The sequence below is a fragment of the Jatropha curcas genome, chromosome 5 (genome assembly GCF_041381405.1).
Source record: "Jatropha curcas cultivar XTBG-Jc1 chromosome 5, XTBG_Jcur_1.0, whole genome shotgun sequence".
Classification (NCBI taxonomy): Eukaryota; Viridiplantae; Streptophyta; class Magnoliopsida; order Malpighiales; family Euphorbiaceae; genus Jatropha; species Jatropha curcas.
This window is the reverse complement of record NC_143155.1, coordinates 23,255,613-23,271,922: the sequence shown is the minus strand read 5'-3', so window position 1 is coordinate 23,271,922 and position 16,310 is coordinate 23,255,613. Positions and strand designations below refer to the sequence as shown.

General features: G+C 35.7%; 3 protein-coding genes across 3 annotated transcripts; 1 reads left to right on the top strand and 2 right to left on the bottom strand.

Annotated features, from left to right (window-relative positions):
• Positions 1-98: 98 nt before the first annotated feature.
• SDG35 (SET domain protein 35) lies at positions 99-2,001 on the bottom strand. The gene has a single exon (XM_012212294.4). It carries the CDS (start codon positions 1,819-1,821, stop codon positions 217-219), a length of 1,605 nt encoding a protein of 534 aa, XP_012067684.1. The 5' UTR covers positions 1,822-2,001; the 3' UTR covers positions 99-216.
• A 249-nt stretch (positions 2,002-2,250) lies between these two features.
• On the bottom strand, positions 2,251-10,320 carry APC2 (anaphase-promoting complex/cyclosome 2). The gene is made up of 18 exons (XM_012212295.4): positions 10,182-10,320; positions 9,782-10,022; positions 9,514-9,603; positions 9,203-9,434; positions 8,706-9,001; positions 7,941-8,012; positions 7,140-7,387; positions 6,283-6,699; positions 5,954-6,155; positions 5,742-5,853; positions 5,543-5,625; positions 4,829-4,948; positions 4,652-4,740; positions 4,504-4,585; positions 3,878-4,069; positions 3,224-3,292; positions 2,967-3,131; positions 2,251-2,817 (listed from the first exon to the last, which is right to left on the bottom strand). The coding sequence occupies exons 2-17, from the start codon at positions 10,007-10,009 to the stop codon at positions 3,009-3,011; spliced, it is 2,655 nt and encodes an 884-aa protein (XP_012067685.1). The 5' UTR covers positions 10,010-10,022; positions 10,182-10,320; the 3' UTR covers positions 2,251-2,817; positions 2,967-3,008.
• UCP3 (Mitochondrial substrate carrier family protein) lies at positions 10,236-11,620 on the top strand. The gene is made up of 2 exons (XM_012212296.3): positions 10,236-10,628; positions 10,963-11,620. Exons 1-2 carry the CDS (start codon positions 10,236-10,238, stop codon positions 11,503-11,505), a joined length of 936 nt encoding a protein of 311 aa, XP_012067686.1. The 3' UTR covers positions 11,506-11,620.
• Positions 11,621-16,310: the final 4,690 nt, after the last annotated feature.

The following is a 16,310-nucleotide window of genomic DNA, read 5'->3' as shown; positions in this document are numbered from 1 at the left end:
TCTTTTTAGAAATATTTGCCATTGGCTATCAATTGTTCAATTATGCCATCTTGAGGAGGATGAATTAACAAATTTATATTAAAAAAAATGCAACATGGTACCTCGGAAATTTGGAATGAGTAGAGCAATTATATATTCATACAAGATGAAGAGTAACCAAAAAAAAAAAAAAAATAAATAAAAACATTTTCTTGGAATAGCTATTAGCTTAATAGCTTAACCATGAATTCCATCAAGAAGGTGCCTCAATGCTTGTTTCTTTACAACTTTTCCATATATTCCTCTCCCCAATCTCATTAATCTCTCCATCTCCACCACATTACCGTTTCTCTTCAATCCTTCAATCAAAACTTTCACTACCCTCTCATCACTTCCTATTGCTTCTGCAACACTATCCACCACCACATCAACTGCAGGAAGCCGCCCTCCCCACTTCTTCACCACCTTCTCTGAACTATATGCATCACAATATGAGGCCCAAAGTGATGCCCTAAAATATCCTCTCTCTTTCCCTCTCACCATCCACCTTTTCATACCTTCCTCTAACCTATAAATTGCACCACCTAAATCTAGCCCTCTTTCTAATCCCATTTCAATTTCCTGTATTTCTTGCTTAGAACAAAGCACTTGTTCTTCAATCTTGCATCTTTTGCATTGACATTGAAAACCCCATGTCTTTGACATTTCTCTTCTCTTCTCCAATGGCAAAAGCACATCAAAATATGCAAATGTGATCTCTTCACCTGCCTTTACATCTCTTGAAGCATGTACTAATATATAATCCCCTACATGCAACCGTCTCGCATTAGGGTTACATGAATGATTGATAAATGAAGCTAATACCCACAATCCCACACCATAATAATCTTTGTTCTTGCCCAAAATTGAATTTTCGACAAGAGAATTCACATCCAATATGCTCATCATTTTAACCATGTCAAGCTCCTCTGTCGATTGTTCACTCTCCTCTACTTGAGGCCTGAAGAGACTAATTTCAGGAACTTCAAGCTTGTCTTCTTGTTCACCAATTGATAATACGCTCACCAAATCTTGGATTCTTTTACACCTTTTGGTAGATTCTATTACTTCATCAACGAAATTTTTCCACATTACCAATTGAGCATTCTCACCTGAATCTTTGTTTGATAATATGCCTCTTTCTGTAGCAATTGCTTTGTTCACCAACACTAAAGCCCCTGCATCGATATTCTTTGTAGCAAATAAGCCTCTTCCACTAAGCTCAGACTTCTTAATCTGCACAAAGCCAATATATTCAGCAAGATCCGGTGACTTGCCGGAAAACCCACTTAGAACCCAATCGGAGAGGTCAAAAGATCCGGTTCTTGATTGAAACTCAAGTTTCTTGCATTTCTCTAAATACCCATTTAGGGTTTCAAGATTTCCAATGGCCTGTGGATCAAGAAGAGATGTTTTGAAGCAATCTAAAGCCGTAGAGTACCTATTCAAAGAAAGCAGAATTTTGCCTTTGCAGACAAGAGACTTGAAATGGGTATGATCAATTTTTAATGCTTGATCGCAATCTTTGAGTGCTTGAGTGAAATCTTTAAGCCTCAACTGCGCTTCGGCCCGGTTAGATAGGGCTAAGCAGATGGATTTTTGAAGCTTGGTAAGGTGATCCGGGTTTGGGAATGTTATGGATATATGGTTTTGGCAAAGGTTGATGAACTGAGTATAGAGTTGTACGGACTCTTGCCATTCTTCGCGGAGGAGAAGCTCATTGGCCTTTAATCGGAGCTCTTGCAAGAGCTCTTCTGGCAGCGACTGCGGTGGTAATGGCTGGTGGTCGTTTTCTTCTCTCATTTTTTATGACGATGGGTGCAACCAATTTTACTTCTATCGGCGGCTTGTTTTAAATTTGAAAGCTTGTAACGTTCACATTTTGTAACGGCAACGGCTATATCCAGCATTTACTTAGTTTTACTGTTTCCATATTAAGAACTGTTCTGAATATTGATCGTGATTAAAAAATAATAATAAAGCAATTTTGGATTGTTTCGAGCGATTAAAGATGAAGTCTTAGATTCAACTCATATTTCTCCAATGAACATAAAAAATGTAGTGATTCTAAAAGAGGGGGGAAGACAAAAATTATGTACATAGAAATTATTACTTCAAAGTTTTAAAAACCTAATTATTGAGTTAACTCTGACTGTTAATCTCTATCTAAAGCTATATTTAAAAGAAAATTCATCAAATGGGAAAAGAAAACCGTTAATCAAAGTTGGAAAATATCAAAGGCAGGCACCAAAACCCATTTGCATTTATAGTAGAAGAAAGAATACACAAATAAATGGCTGTGATTGTTTCCAAGTGTAAATTTCATAGCAAGGGTTTAAATTCACATAATATCATACCAATTGGACAAGCTAATCATCATCTTATGCATTCCTTCGAACTGGGAAGAACCAATATACATATACTTCAAAATTGTAGGAGACTAATCGGAATCTCCCTTTTAACTCCAAGATGTGTTCTTGGACCTTTACATTTTTTTTGAACATTTGGTCCACGTCAATTTTCTGCAAAGAAAGTTCCATCTTGTATTGTGAATATGGGAAATCAATCAATATTCTTAGGAAGGGCACTTGCTCTCCTCTTTCCAGTAACTTTGCAATCCATGAAAAGCAATTCCAAAAATTGCTTCACCTTGTGTGACAGTATCATTTGGCGAAACAGGAAGAGAACATTATAGCCAGATGGCAAGCTAAGAGTTCTGAACTTCTGATTATTGAAACAAAACACTCCTACTGATGTATCTCCATTGTAAAGCCACATGTACCAGTGAGACTAGAATTGCTGATTCACATAACACTAGAATATCAATTGTTCTTCTAAATTAAGAAAAAAGACGGTGGTGCAAAATATCATCAATCCTTGACGATGTTGATGTAAAACCAAAATTATAGTGCATGACCTATGAATACAGTTTGGAAAACAAGACTCACTTGTTTTGCAGTAGAAAGAAGCTTTCTCATCATGTTGATTCATTACTTCTTCAAGACATACATTCCATCTCGTAGTTCTAACTTCTCTTCAGAAACTAAACCTGACAGAAAGCTTTGCAGCTGCTGGAGTGACTTGTCATAAGGAGGATCAGCTACACAAAACATCTGGAGCAGTGTTTTTGTTGTGTACATGAGTTTTCTAACCAGAAATTAAGCACATGAACAAAAATCAAATGGACTTGTTAAACCATTCTCACCTTGAGAGTGTTATGTATACGATCCAATGCCACGCTGCCGAAATTTGTGAGCATCCCCATTATAAATTTCTACAAAAATCCAAAGGTCCTTTAGAAAGCTAAGCAGAGAACATATGAGATTTCAAAAGTATTGCCATAATCCCACAAATACAAAAACGTCCTCCACATATTTATTTATACTCTGATATCCTTCATCAATGTGTTTCCCACTAGTTGCTCACTACCTAACCCAACGCCAGCCCACTTACCCTCTCAACAGGAAAATAAAGCAAAACCAGACATGGCTCTTTAAATCAGCTGATATTAATGGTTTACATTAGTATTTATCTTTTGGGAACAGATGGCCATTAAAGAGAGCAACTAAATCAAAGGCAAGTCTCTCTTAAATGCAAATATCAAAGGAATGAAGATTAAAGAACTTCCTAATTCTAAGATAACCCAGCCAATTAAATGGAGACAAAAGTGGCTTTTGTCAAAGTGGCAGTAGCTATTTGCCCAATTGTAGATGAAATAAACACAGAACCCAACCCACTCCCTGCAGATGAAAGGAGCTATTCTTCAAAGCAACCTCTTTGAAGGCTCAGTTCGACTAAAATCAACCATTCCTAATGAACAGCAATATTTATCCGAAAACTTCACCACTGTATCACATACCTCATACACGGTCATTTCCTTGCGTATTTGGTCCTCAACAGAGGCTACAGATCTCTCTCCCTCCTCATCACCTACTAGCAGTTCCTCAGAATTCCCAATGTTACCACCATTTTTACTAGCATCAACCATGCCTTCCACTAGAGTAAATACATGATTATTAGCATCTGTCCCAGGTGATTCTGCAATAATTCCCTGGACACAGAAAAAGAGGTGAGAACAAACAATTACCTCTTAACATTTAGTCCCTGTAGCTTTCACATCCATCAGAGTACACAATATCACACATTTAAACCACAAATTTAAGTCAAAACTTGACCAGAAAAGGATAAGAAGTAAACTTCACAATGAAATCGAGACTCCTATCAAATTGATCACAAGAGAATAGTAGTACATTACAAAATGACTTTTTAATCCGTCATGAAAGTAATAGTTACAGAAAGGAAAAACTTCCCACACAGAAAAAACCCACAATGGGTTGCCCACCTATACTGGTAAACATATTGCTCAGTCAGTAACACCTTTCATGTTTGTTAAACTGTATACTGGGGTTTCTATCAGTCTTAAAAGTTATATGTAACAAAGATGCAGAGTATTCAAAGACCAAAATAAAGGTGTTTCTAAGCTACCTTGCTTATCCAAAAATTTATCCTCCGATTTAGTACATCCACTGGTACCCCAATAGCAGCTGCAAGCTTACTAGATGTCCAACTGAAGCAAAAAATAAACACTGTTAAACAGTCAATGGATAACAACTGAAATTATTCTTAAGTCTACCTCGTTTCATCTTGAAATTGCATGATAATTGCCGCATGTACAGGAGCCACTGTTAACTGCATTGCTCTATCTTCAAATTGCAACTCCAACTAAAAAGTGCATCCAGATAAGAAGTGTAAATATATTTTGAGTGCCAAATTTAAAGAGAGAACAGGACGAAATTTCGAAGGAGCTAACCTTGACTGTGCCAAGATTTTTCTTCCAAAGTAACTTCCGAGGAGTCTTGATTTCATGAAACCTATTGGAATAATCAGTAAGCAGCTTTTCAACAGGTTCAGGTACATTAAGTGCCTCGTCCTGAGATTAAAAGTAACAAGTTTTATGCCTTTGTAAACTGAAGCTTTCATGAAAAGAATGGTCTTGAAAGGAACAATACATAGAGGCAAATTATGCATGTGGTGCATTATCATATTACCATTTCTATGCTCAATACTTTATATGCATTGAAAGTAAATTTGAACTATTATCATAAATGGAACATCAGACTAAACAGATAGGAGGGAACTTCATAAAACTAGGAAGGAGTATCAGTACTTGCTAATGCAATTGGAAAAAATGACAACACAATTGCAGTAAATGAAGCAGTACAGGTTGTTGAAAAGTATTATGTTTCACTTAAACAGCTGCCAAATCTACAAGCAGTGAAATCTTTGATATACGTTTCTTGTTGACGCCTATTAATTAAGGTTAAAGTAGACAGTGCCTTACACCCAGGATGCAGGACATGCAAATAAGCATTCTGATGCTAGCAACCACAAGAAAATGCTTTGATTCATTTGTATCAAGTTCAACAATTGAATATCCATTCTCTAGTCCTCAAAATTTTTGAAAATAGCTACCAATAATATAAAAACAACAAATCATAGCATTAAGCAAAGTTGTGCTTAGTACCTGGATTGGAGGCCAAAAATTTGAAGATATAATTGTGGCATCAAGAATATCCAGAGATACTCCCATTTCCTGCTGTTCTGGACCTAAAGGATCATTCAATAAAGGAAAAAATTGTGAACACAAATCAAATGGTAATTAATATGTGAAAGCAGTCAAACAGCTGTAATGAGGCTAAAATTTTTAAACTTTCAGGGATTACTTGTTCGAGATGATTTTATTGTTGCTTTGATGTTGTGGTTCGTTCTCTTGGAATCAATCAGATCATTTAGCATAATTTCACACCTTTGCATACTACTCTCTCCAAAATGTATCTGGAAAATTACAGGCAAAAGAATAAAGGTTAAAAGGGACTACTTCCTCTAACAAAACTAAATTAGAGGAACAAAGATCAAATAGGAGAAGACCACATGCCTTGAGAAGTTCTAAAGTACGTATCTCCGAGTCAATGTCATAGTCGGATTTGTTGAGAAGTTTTTCAGCAAGCATAACACGATATTCATTAACAAGTTGGTCTTTTGAACCAATTATGCTAACAACCATCCCCAGTATGTCAACCTTCCTTTGGTTTCTGCTGCCCTTAGATGGATCAGCCTCAACAGGATCAGGCTCCCAGCTGAAAGCACAAAACTCGAGCAAAGCAACAATGTCAACTCTTGTCGTACAGTTAGACGGAAGAACCAAGTATCAGCAAACTTGAGCCATAAATTACCCGGCAGACATGAATTACAAATTACACATACCGGACAGCATTCATCCATGCTTGCTTGTCATCAGTGTGGAAATCATCATCAGCACCAGCATTTTCTTGACTTTCCTCATCCCTATTTAATTCTTCAAGAAGGCTATCCCCAGTAATTCCAGATCCACTTGGGTTCCCCCCAGTCCCATCAGTAAGCATAGTCACAATGCATTTTATGGTGTCTTTCCTACCCCTTAAATACTCTCTTATAGGTTCACCAACTGCTTCAAGAAAGACACCAGCAGGATCAATTGTACGCAGTGCTTTAATAGTCGAAACATATTGATGCAGTATGTCATTGGTTGAGGCACCCGCAGTGAGCAAGCGATATCTCAATGCAGAAATAAAAGACTCCACAAGCTTAGAGTGTTGTCCAGTATATTCAAGGCACTGTTTTAAGTCCTCAATTGCAGGGGAGCTGCAGCATTCATAAAATAATTATGGAGCACCAAGGAATTCCTATGTAAATAACTCATTGAGACACATAAAAATGCATTCAGGATTAGAAGAAAATTTATAAACCCATACATGATATACATAGCCATTTTCATATATACTGAAAATGCGTTACGTTGTATTCAATATTTGTTCCAATTAAAATACATAAATATCATTCCTCAAATTAAAGATCAACCTTTTACAATAAATGCTTCCCATATTAACTATAGAAGATAACCTGAGACATTAACATTCACCCTTATACCAAAATAGACTTACTGCAAGTTTTTATGCACGATAAGATCGAGAGAAGCAAAGAAGGCGATGCTTCCTTTACTTGAGGGAAAAACTAAACTCAAAGTGAAATTTAAAGAAAAGAAAAAAAATGAAGTTAAGTTTCAACTAACAAAAAAGACTAACCTCTCAGGGTAGTCCACAATAATCTCAAATAATTTGGCTATTCTCAAATCTTGCAATGTTTCATAAGCAAAATACTCTAGCCTCAACTGCCATCTAATAAGTCCTTCAGAAGGAGTGTTGATTCCAGGATGAGATGATGATGATGAGTGACAAGCCAAAGGTGATTTGAGGCCAGGTGAAGCGCTATCACAGCCAACAGAATCACCAAGATAAGCAAGAAGTGCATGCAAGAATTGAAGAGGCACAGCCTGTCGAATATACCTCCAAGGAATCACCCACAAGAAATACAAGAAGAGAGACCCAACAATATAGACATAGAAATCAAATGTACACAGCTAAAAACCTGAACCAATGCCAACAATGACACGATGACACTTGGTACATTTGCAGGATTTTAAATTTTGCACATAAACACAAAACACAAGGATCATTGGAATTTAAGATAGACCAATGTTAATAATATCAACACAAGAATAATAACAGAATATACGGTTTGAAATTTATAGTACAAAACTGCAAATTTTCAATCATTGAAATCATATTACAAATTGTACCATACATTAAGCACCTTGCCTATGAGGTCCTTGGGCCCAATCACCAGGCAATCATACATGAAATGGTAATCGAGATCAATTGGTACAAAAAAATCATGGATCTAAAGGGGCAGTCACAGTTTGCAAATTTAATGGGCTATGCGGGTGAAATCACTCAAGTCATCTACACACAGAAGCATACATGAGCATCATAATTAATTGTATAGGCTGAAAGAAACAGAAATGCTAAGCAGACACAGAAAGGAACCTGGATCCACCCTTTAATGGATTCCAAAACAGAAGCCCTGTAATCATCGCCGGCCAGATCATGCACTTTAGCCTGCATGAAAACAGGAAATATACAATGTTATTACTAAAGTTGAGATGACATATTTATTCAAGAAAAATGATGCGCAACAAATCAACATGCATGCACCACTTTGATTGATTGAAAAGTACAATTAAGTGTAATATCTATAAGTTGCCAAAACAAAAACAATAATGAAACAGGGACCCAAGTAGCGTAAAACGTAAATGATAAACACAAAATTCAGAAATAAGTAGCTCAAAAAATGTGAAATAATTTAATATATCTAATGGTATAATTATTTCGATATTAAATTAAAATGATGGTATAACATTAAATTGATCAAGTAACTATATGATCAATCTCTAGAATAATATAAATATAATCAAACAGAAAACTAAAACAAAACTTTAAGGAATGATAACTCCACATAAGAATTAAATAAGATATCCAATAAAATATTTTATACATTACTTTTAGGGAAAAAATATATATATACATTCAAGATGTGCCCTTTCCAAACTACAATTAAATTCCTAAGTTAACACCTTTAAATTGTAAATAAACACCTTATGTTTGTTTCTCTTGAATGTTTCCCAAGTGTTTTCGCAACAAGAAATATTTCCAAAAAATATTTCCACATCTGAAACATGCCTAATGTCAAATAGGAACCCGGGAGAGGTCTGTGCTTCACAGCAGAGCAAGCATAATTAGTTACACAATCACCTGCAGAAGCAAGAAGATGGCAGAAGCATATGCATCTTCAGTCATAGAAGTAAATCCAAGACTTCTGAGGTCTCGGACAACCTTCCCAATGTTCTTCACCAACTTGTTGTTTTCTGTGAATTTACTTTGGATATAGCATTCATCAATATCCATTTCACCATTTCTACAAGAGTGTTTACTTTTCTCATCTAAATCCATGTCATCTTTATCTTGTGAATCGCCATCATCATTAACCTCTCCATCCATGATTGTACTCAGCTCCTCCAGCCTTCCCTTAAAATACCAGTGTAGCATTTCTAAGAACATTGTGAGGCAGGGAAAGGAAGGTAGAAATTAAATTTACTTTCAAAAATTTGCTTCAGCAAGAAATGCTACTGACAATAAGTTAATAACAGAAAAGAAACTAACTTCAGTATGTATTTTAAAACTGAACCAGAACAAAAACAGAAAACTTATAATTTAAGATGTACACAAGAAACTGAAACAGATATGCATACCGGGAAAATGCTGAGGAAGACTGGCCATGAGAACTGAAGATACCATTAATTGATACCTCGAAAAGATGTATGACCTTTCAGTGTCCAAATTATGTTTTCCCTCAGATAAGCATTCCTTGTAAGACTGCAAGGCATGAACTAAAACTAACAGACACTTCTCCTGATACTGTTTTACCAAGGATATCTCTTCAAGAGCTGTACGCAAAATTTGTTGCAGCTCATAGTCAAAGGCCTACATTTTTTACCATTTCAAGGCATCAGTTTTCTAGATATCAGTGTATTATCAGAAAAATCCAATCTATATTACATACAGGAGTTTTATTCTTCTCCGGAGCTGCTACATTGCTATAAGCATCGAAATGCTGCCAAAATTTTGAAGTTCCACTTTTCCCAAATGTTTCCTGTTACAAAAAATAATTATATGCAGTTCTGAGATTGACAACCTATCAATGACATTAAAATCTAAAAACTTTAACTTAATTCAAGAGGAACAAAACCATTCTTCGTAATGATCCAAGAAATCAATTTCCAGAATCACAAGTACCCAACACTAACAAGAAGAAAGAGAACAACGAATACCTCTAATGACTTGAGGAAATGATCACGAACAAGAGAGTCAAGGCCATGCTTGCAAAGAGAGTGCACATGAGACACAAACTCCGGTACCAGAGAGAGACCGCCGGCGTCATTAAGAAGAGCTACAGTGGCGGCACAAAATCCATTGTAACCGTCTGGAATTTCATGGATCGAATCGCCGCTTAACGTATCCAAAATCCCTAAATTGCCAGAAGGATTTACTTCTTCCATTTCCTTGAAAACCCTAGAGAGAAAATGCTCGAGTGAGCTTAGCAGTACCAAGCCTGAGCCAGTGAGATCGTGAAAGCGAGGGAAAATAAAATTGGGGCTTTTCAATTTCTTTTCTTTTTTTTTTTTTTTTACCGCCACTAAAAACAAGTCGACTTAAAAAAAAAAGACTAACTTCACTCTTTTTAGAAAAGCCGAGACAAAGCTGTTACTGTAGTCTCCTTCTTCAATGAGATCTAGCCAAAGCCATGGGCTCGACCAGATCCAGACTCAGACTCATAAAAAGATCCTATTAACCTCACTCTCGGCCATAGCAGCGGAGACTGTTACTTTCCCAATAGACCTCACAAAGACTCGACTTCAGCTTCACGGCGAGTCTCTCTACGCCACCCGAGCTCAACCCACCAACTCGTTCCGAGTCGCCACCGAGATCGTTCGCCAACAAGGTCCTTTTGGACTCTATCAAGGCCTATCTCCCGCCATTTTAAGACATCTCTTCTATACCCCTATTCGAATTGTGGGTTACGAGAATTTGAGAAATTTTGTTGCCAAAGATGATGGTGGTTCCATTTCTCTCTACACTAAAGCTCTTCTTGGCGGAATCTCCGGCGTTATTGCCCAGGTATGAGATTCATCTTCACTGCAAAGATTTAAAATTTATTATTTTTGTTGAGTAGCTAATGAATTGACATTAATCACAATATAGAAGTGGATACCTAAAGAAGCAGTACATCTTAACTATTTAGCTAAACATAAATTCTACAGTTCATAACAATTCAGAAGTCTGCTCTTTTAGTTATTGGAATTCACAATAACTAATATATAATTTATCTAATTATTAATTGGAATTTCAATCTGTTTAACGATTCACATAACTAGTGATTCCCATTATGCATCAATTACATAGTACATTTTCTGAAAATAACTATGCCAGTTTTTGTTCGCCATTACTGTAGGCAGTGGCTAGCCCTGCTGATCTCATCAAAGTAAGAATGCAAGCAGATGGTCGCATGGTGAGCCAGGGTCACAACCCCAGATATACAGGGCCTTTGGATGCGTTCTGCAAAATAGTGCGCGCAGAAGGGTTTGGTGGGCTCTGGAAAGGCGTCCTTCCGAACATTCAAAGGGCATTTTTAGTGAACATGGGAGAATTAGCCTGCTACGATCATGCCAAACAGTTTGTTCTTCAAAACCAAATAGCTGCTGATAATATATATGCACATACCTTAGCTTCGACTATGTCGGGGCTCTGCGCAACTGCTTCGAGTTGTCCTGCAGATGTGGTTAAGACGAGAATGATGAATCAAGTAGCAAGCAAGGAAGGTGAGATTAAATACAGGAACTCTTATGATTGTTTGGTGAAGACTGTTAGAATTGAAGGATTAAGAGCATTGTGGAAAGGGTTTTTTCCTACTTGGGCAAGACTTGGTCCTTGGCAATTTGTGTTTTGGGTTTCTTATGAGAAGTTCAGACAAGCAGCAGGGCTCTCTTCCTTCTAATATGAAGGAACATAAACATCAAACGTTATGACAATAATTATCCCAATTTTTATCCAAATTTTTGTGTAGTTTTTCTTATATTCAACAATAAGTAAATGATATGAAATTTTTTCAAGTGTCTGAATTTGTAGTTTTATATCTTGAAAATGTAATACAAATCTAGAAAATCATTTTTAATTGACTTTTCTTTTAATAAAAATTTGTTTACTAATAAACTGATATTCCAAGTTAATTTCCATGGATTTGGAAATAGATTTTCATTATATTCAATCGATTTTAATGTTATAATCAAATATTTATTAGCTTCTGAATCCAAAAGATGGCTTTCATGGTTGAATTAAAAAAAAAAAAAAAAAAACAACATAATGCTATCTAATAAATTTTTTTTCAAATAAATTGTCAGTGCATCAATAATAGTTTTTAGGCTCTGTTCATAAAATATCATTACTCAAATTTGTAGAACTAAAATTTCCAATCACAAGAAAAAATAATTCATCATGCATTTCGAATTGTCAAAAAAAAAAAAAAATTGTAAACACAAAAAACAATAAAAAAATAACTCCATGAAAGGAGAGAAAATATAATAAACCAAATACTCACAACCTACTAAAAGTTAAAAAAAATAAGGATAAATCTAAAAAAAAAATTCAAAATTCATCTCATACTAAAAACATAAAACTGAACATTATTAAAAAAGTTAAATAAAATAAAGAAAATAACAACAAATAATTACCGCTATGAAAAAAGCGCGATTTGCGGTGACTTTAAGAATTTAGAAATGACCAATATAATTGTTAAAATAGTTGATAGGGTTTACCAGTAATATTTGATAGCGTTTATTGGTGAATGGTGCCTGGTAAATTTTTTATAGCAATTATTGTTAAAATATAAAATGACCAATATAATTGTTTTTTAATAAATTATAATATATGATATGTATATTTTTTATTTTTAAAAGTGAAAATATTATTTTTTATTCTAATATATTATATAAATAAAGAATATTAAATAAATTTTTAAATAACTATAATACAATGATCATAAAAAATATGAATTTAAATTTTTATTAGTAGTTATATTTCTAAAGTTAATGGAGTCTAAATAAAATAATATTCAAATCAGCTAGCAGTTAGCTATCAGGAACCTGATTCAAAAGCTTATCAAACACTTACAAACTAATTGTTGAGTACGAATTAGCTATCAAATACACAAATTTGGTGAATCAACTTCTACAGAAGAGGGAGAGGGAGAGAGATTGCTAGGTTGTAGTGGTAGATTTAATTATAATACTTTTCAAAAATTAAAAAGCATAAATTCTTCGATTGCATATGGCTAATTATAAAAGCATAAAAATTATAATTTAAAGGTAGTGTTATTGCTGGAACAATAGTTGATATTTTCGGGGTAGGAAAATTTTTAAAGCCTTAACGAGGTAAATTTGCCCTTCTCATTCATTGAGTTAGCTGGTATTTGATGAAACTTGAATTAAATGCTAAAAGTTAAAATCTAAATAATTTTAAGTAGTGAATAATTTAGGTGATGAAAATTCTAAATTGTAAGATAATTTAGAAGTATATTGACTTTTTGTGTTTAATACCAAATTTTAAGTTTGAAATTTTTAAAAGTGAATTTCAGCTTAATTTTTAAATTTAAGTGGTGTTTAATAAGCAATATTAAATATTTAAAACTATTAACCTGAGTTGCGAGATGGGATAATAAGGATTTCTTTTCCCAAGTTTCGAGTTCAAGATTAGTCAATCGAGTAGGCTATATATATATATATATATATATATATATATGTTGTGCGGCGATAAATAAAAAGGGAGAAGAAAATGTGGTAGGTCCCTCCGACATGTGAGACCCACATAATTGAAAAAGGAAGAAGAAAATTGGTGAAAGAAGAAAATTGTTTTTCGGTGAGGTGATTTATTTTTCGGTAGACGTGTGATTAATGCGTAGATGGCTCAGCTCATCTCATCACACCAACAAGAGAGAAAAAGAGAGGGTTTTCAGTTTTAGAACGGGTTCTAAAACTAGGGTAGTGAAAATAGTGAAGATAATTTGGGGTGTTTTTTGGAAAATATTTTTTGATTGCCACTATTTTTATATTACTCTCTTTGTAAGCCTACTATTTTATTAGTGGAAGAAATATTCAGAGTTGGTCCCGTAGACGTAGCCCTAAACAGTTAAAGGGTGAACCACGTAAATATCTGTGTCATATTTTTATTTTTCCGCTTTATTGATGATCATTCTAGAAAGGTGTGGGCTTTACCAATAAAGTCAAAAGACCAGGTGCTGGATATGTTTAAAGTCTTTCATGTCAGTGTTGAAAGACAAATGGGAAGAAAGCTAAAATGTGTTAGAGTTGATAATGGTGGTGAGTACAGAGGACCATTTGAGAAGTATTGCTCAGAACACGGCATCAGACTTCAGAAGGCAGTTCCCAAAACTCCACAACAGAATGGAGTTGCAGAGAGAATGAACAAAACCATTGTTGAAAGGGTTAGATGTATGCTCTCTCATGCTAAACTTCCAAAAACCTTTTGGGGCAAAGCAATGAATACTGCAGTTTACTTAATCAACCTTTCACCTTCAACCTCCCTCAACGGAGATGTACCAGAAAATGTGTGGTCAGGGAAAAATATTTCTTTCGATCATCTTAGAATATTTGGTTGCAGGGCTTTTGTTCATATTCCAAAAGATGAAAGATCCAAGCTTGATTTAAAGTCAAAACAGTGTATCTTCTTAAGTTATGGAAATGATAATTTTGGGTACAGATTATGGGATCCAGTTGAAAAGAAGCTCATCAGAAGCAGAGATGTCGTATTCCTGAAAGACCAAACCATTGAAGACTTTGAGAAAAATGAAAAGCCAAAGTCTATCAATGAGTTTCCTGTTAGTCTTGATGCAGGACCTCATGTAAAACCACAAAACGATGAAGAAGACGATGGTGAACCAATTCACAATGATGCTGAACCAGGTCCTACAGAAGAACTGCCTCAATTGAGAAGATCTGCCAAAGGCAGGATACCTTCCCAGAGATATTCTCCTAATGAGTATGACTTGTTGACTCAAGGGGGAGAACCAGAGAACTACCAGGAGGCAATGGAAGATTGTAAAAGGAATGAGTGGTTGAAAGCCATGTAAGATGAGATAGAGTCCTTGCATGAAAATCGGACTTATGAGCTAGTGAAACTACCTCAAGGTAAGAAGGCACTGAAGAACAAATGGGTGTTCAGGTTGAAGACTGAACAGAACAACTCACAGCCGAGGTACAAGGCAAGACTGGTTGTGAAGGTATTCGGTCAGAAGAAAGAAGTTAACTTTGAAGAAATTTTCTCACCCGTAGTTGAGATGTCTTCTATCAGAGTTGTGATCGGTTTAGCAGCTAGCTTGAATTTGGAGATCGAGCAACTTGATGTAAAGACCGCTTTCCTCCATGGTGACTTAGAGGAGGAAATTTATATGGAGCATCCAGAAGGGTTCAGAGTCAAAGGCAAAGAACACTTAGTGTGTAAATTGCAGAAGAGCTTGTATGGCCTCAAACAAGCTCCTAGACAGTGGTACAAAAAGTTTGACTCTTTCATGGTAAATCACGGGTATGAAAAAACTACTTCTGATCACTGTGTATTTGTGAAAAAGTTCATAGAAGGCGACTTTATTATTCTCTTGTTATATGTGGATGATATGCTTATTGTGGGCCAAGATGCTGAGAAAATTGAGAGCTTGAAAAAGGAGCTTGGAAAATCCTTTGTCATGAAGGATTTGGAATCGGCAAAACAGATTCTCGGCATGAAGATCTCCAGAGACAAGAAAAAGAGAAAGTTGTGGCTGTCTCAAGAGAAGTACATCAAGAAAGTTCTGAGCAGATTCAATATGAGCAACGCAAAACCAGTTTGTACTCCGCTTGCAGGTCATTTCAAATTAAGTCTTAGTCAATGTCCTTCAAGCGAGAAAGAAAAAGAAGAACTGAAGAAGATTCCTTATGCATCCGCCGTTGGCAGCTTGATGTACGCCATGCTATGCACAAGACCGGATATTGCTCATGCTGTTGGTGTTGTTAGTCGATTTCTTTCAAATCCAAGTAAAGAACACTGGAATGCAGTGAAGTGGATTCTCAGGTATCTTAAGGGCACTTCCAAAATCTGCTTATGTTTTGGTGATAATAAACCTGTGTTAGATGGTTACACGGATGCAGATATGGGTGGTGATGTTGATTCGCGCAAATCAACTTCGGGATATCTGATGACATTTACAGGGGCAGCAGTTTCTTGGCAATCAAAACTACAAAAATGTGTTGCACTCTCATCCATTGAGGCGGAATATATCGCCATTACACAAGCTAGCAAAGAACTCTTGTGGATGAAGAAATTCCTACAAGAATTGGGTGTAGAACAAGAGAAGTACATTCTACTATGTGATAGTCAAAGCGCGATACATCTCAGCAAGAATTTGACCTTTCATTCAAGGTCAAAGCACATTGATGTGAGGTATCATTGGATACGTGATGCGCTAGAGATAAAGTTATTTCAGATTGAAAAGATTCACACTGATGATAATGGCGCTGATATGATGACTAAAGCTTTACCTATAGAGAAACTTGTCACTTTCAGAAAGATAGCCGATATGGCTAACGTCCCCACTTGAGTGTGCAGGGGGAGATTTGTTGTGGCAGTGCCCAGGGACCCACATTTGAAATAAATAAAAAAAAGAGGAGAAGAAAATGTGGTAGGTCCCTCTGACATGTGGGACCTGCACAATTGAAAAAGGAAGAAGAAAATTGGTGAAAGAAGAAAATTGTTTTT

What these genes read in the sequence shown, in the direction of transcription:
- SDG35 (XM_012212294.4), bottom strand. Translation starts at nt 1,821, where the DNA reads ATGAGAGAAGAAAACGACCACCAGCCATTACCACCGCAGTCGCTGCCA.
- UCP3 (XM_012212296.3), top strand. Translation starts at nt 10,236, where the DNA reads ATGAGATCTAGCCAAAGCCATGGGCTCGACCAGATCCAGACTCAGACT. An exon ending in TCTCCGGCGTTATTGCCCAG is followed by an intron (nt 10,629 to 10,962) that starts GTATGAGATTCA and finishes CCATTACTGTAG; the next exon opens with GCAGTGGCTAGCCCTGCTGA.
- APC2 (XM_012212295.4), bottom strand. Translation starts at nt 10,009, where the DNA reads ATGGAAGAAGTAAATCCTTCTGGCAATTTAGGGATTTTGGATACGTTA. An exon ending in ATTTCCTCAAGTCATTAGAG is followed by an intron (nt 9,604 to 9,781) that starts GTATTCGTTGTT and finishes TTTTTGTAACAG; the next exon opens with GAAACATTTGGGAAAAGTGG. An exon ending in TCTTCCTCAGCATTTTCCCG is followed by an intron (nt 9,002 to 9,202) that starts GTATGCATATCT and finishes CAATGTTCTTAG; the next exon opens with AAATGCTACACTGGTATTTT.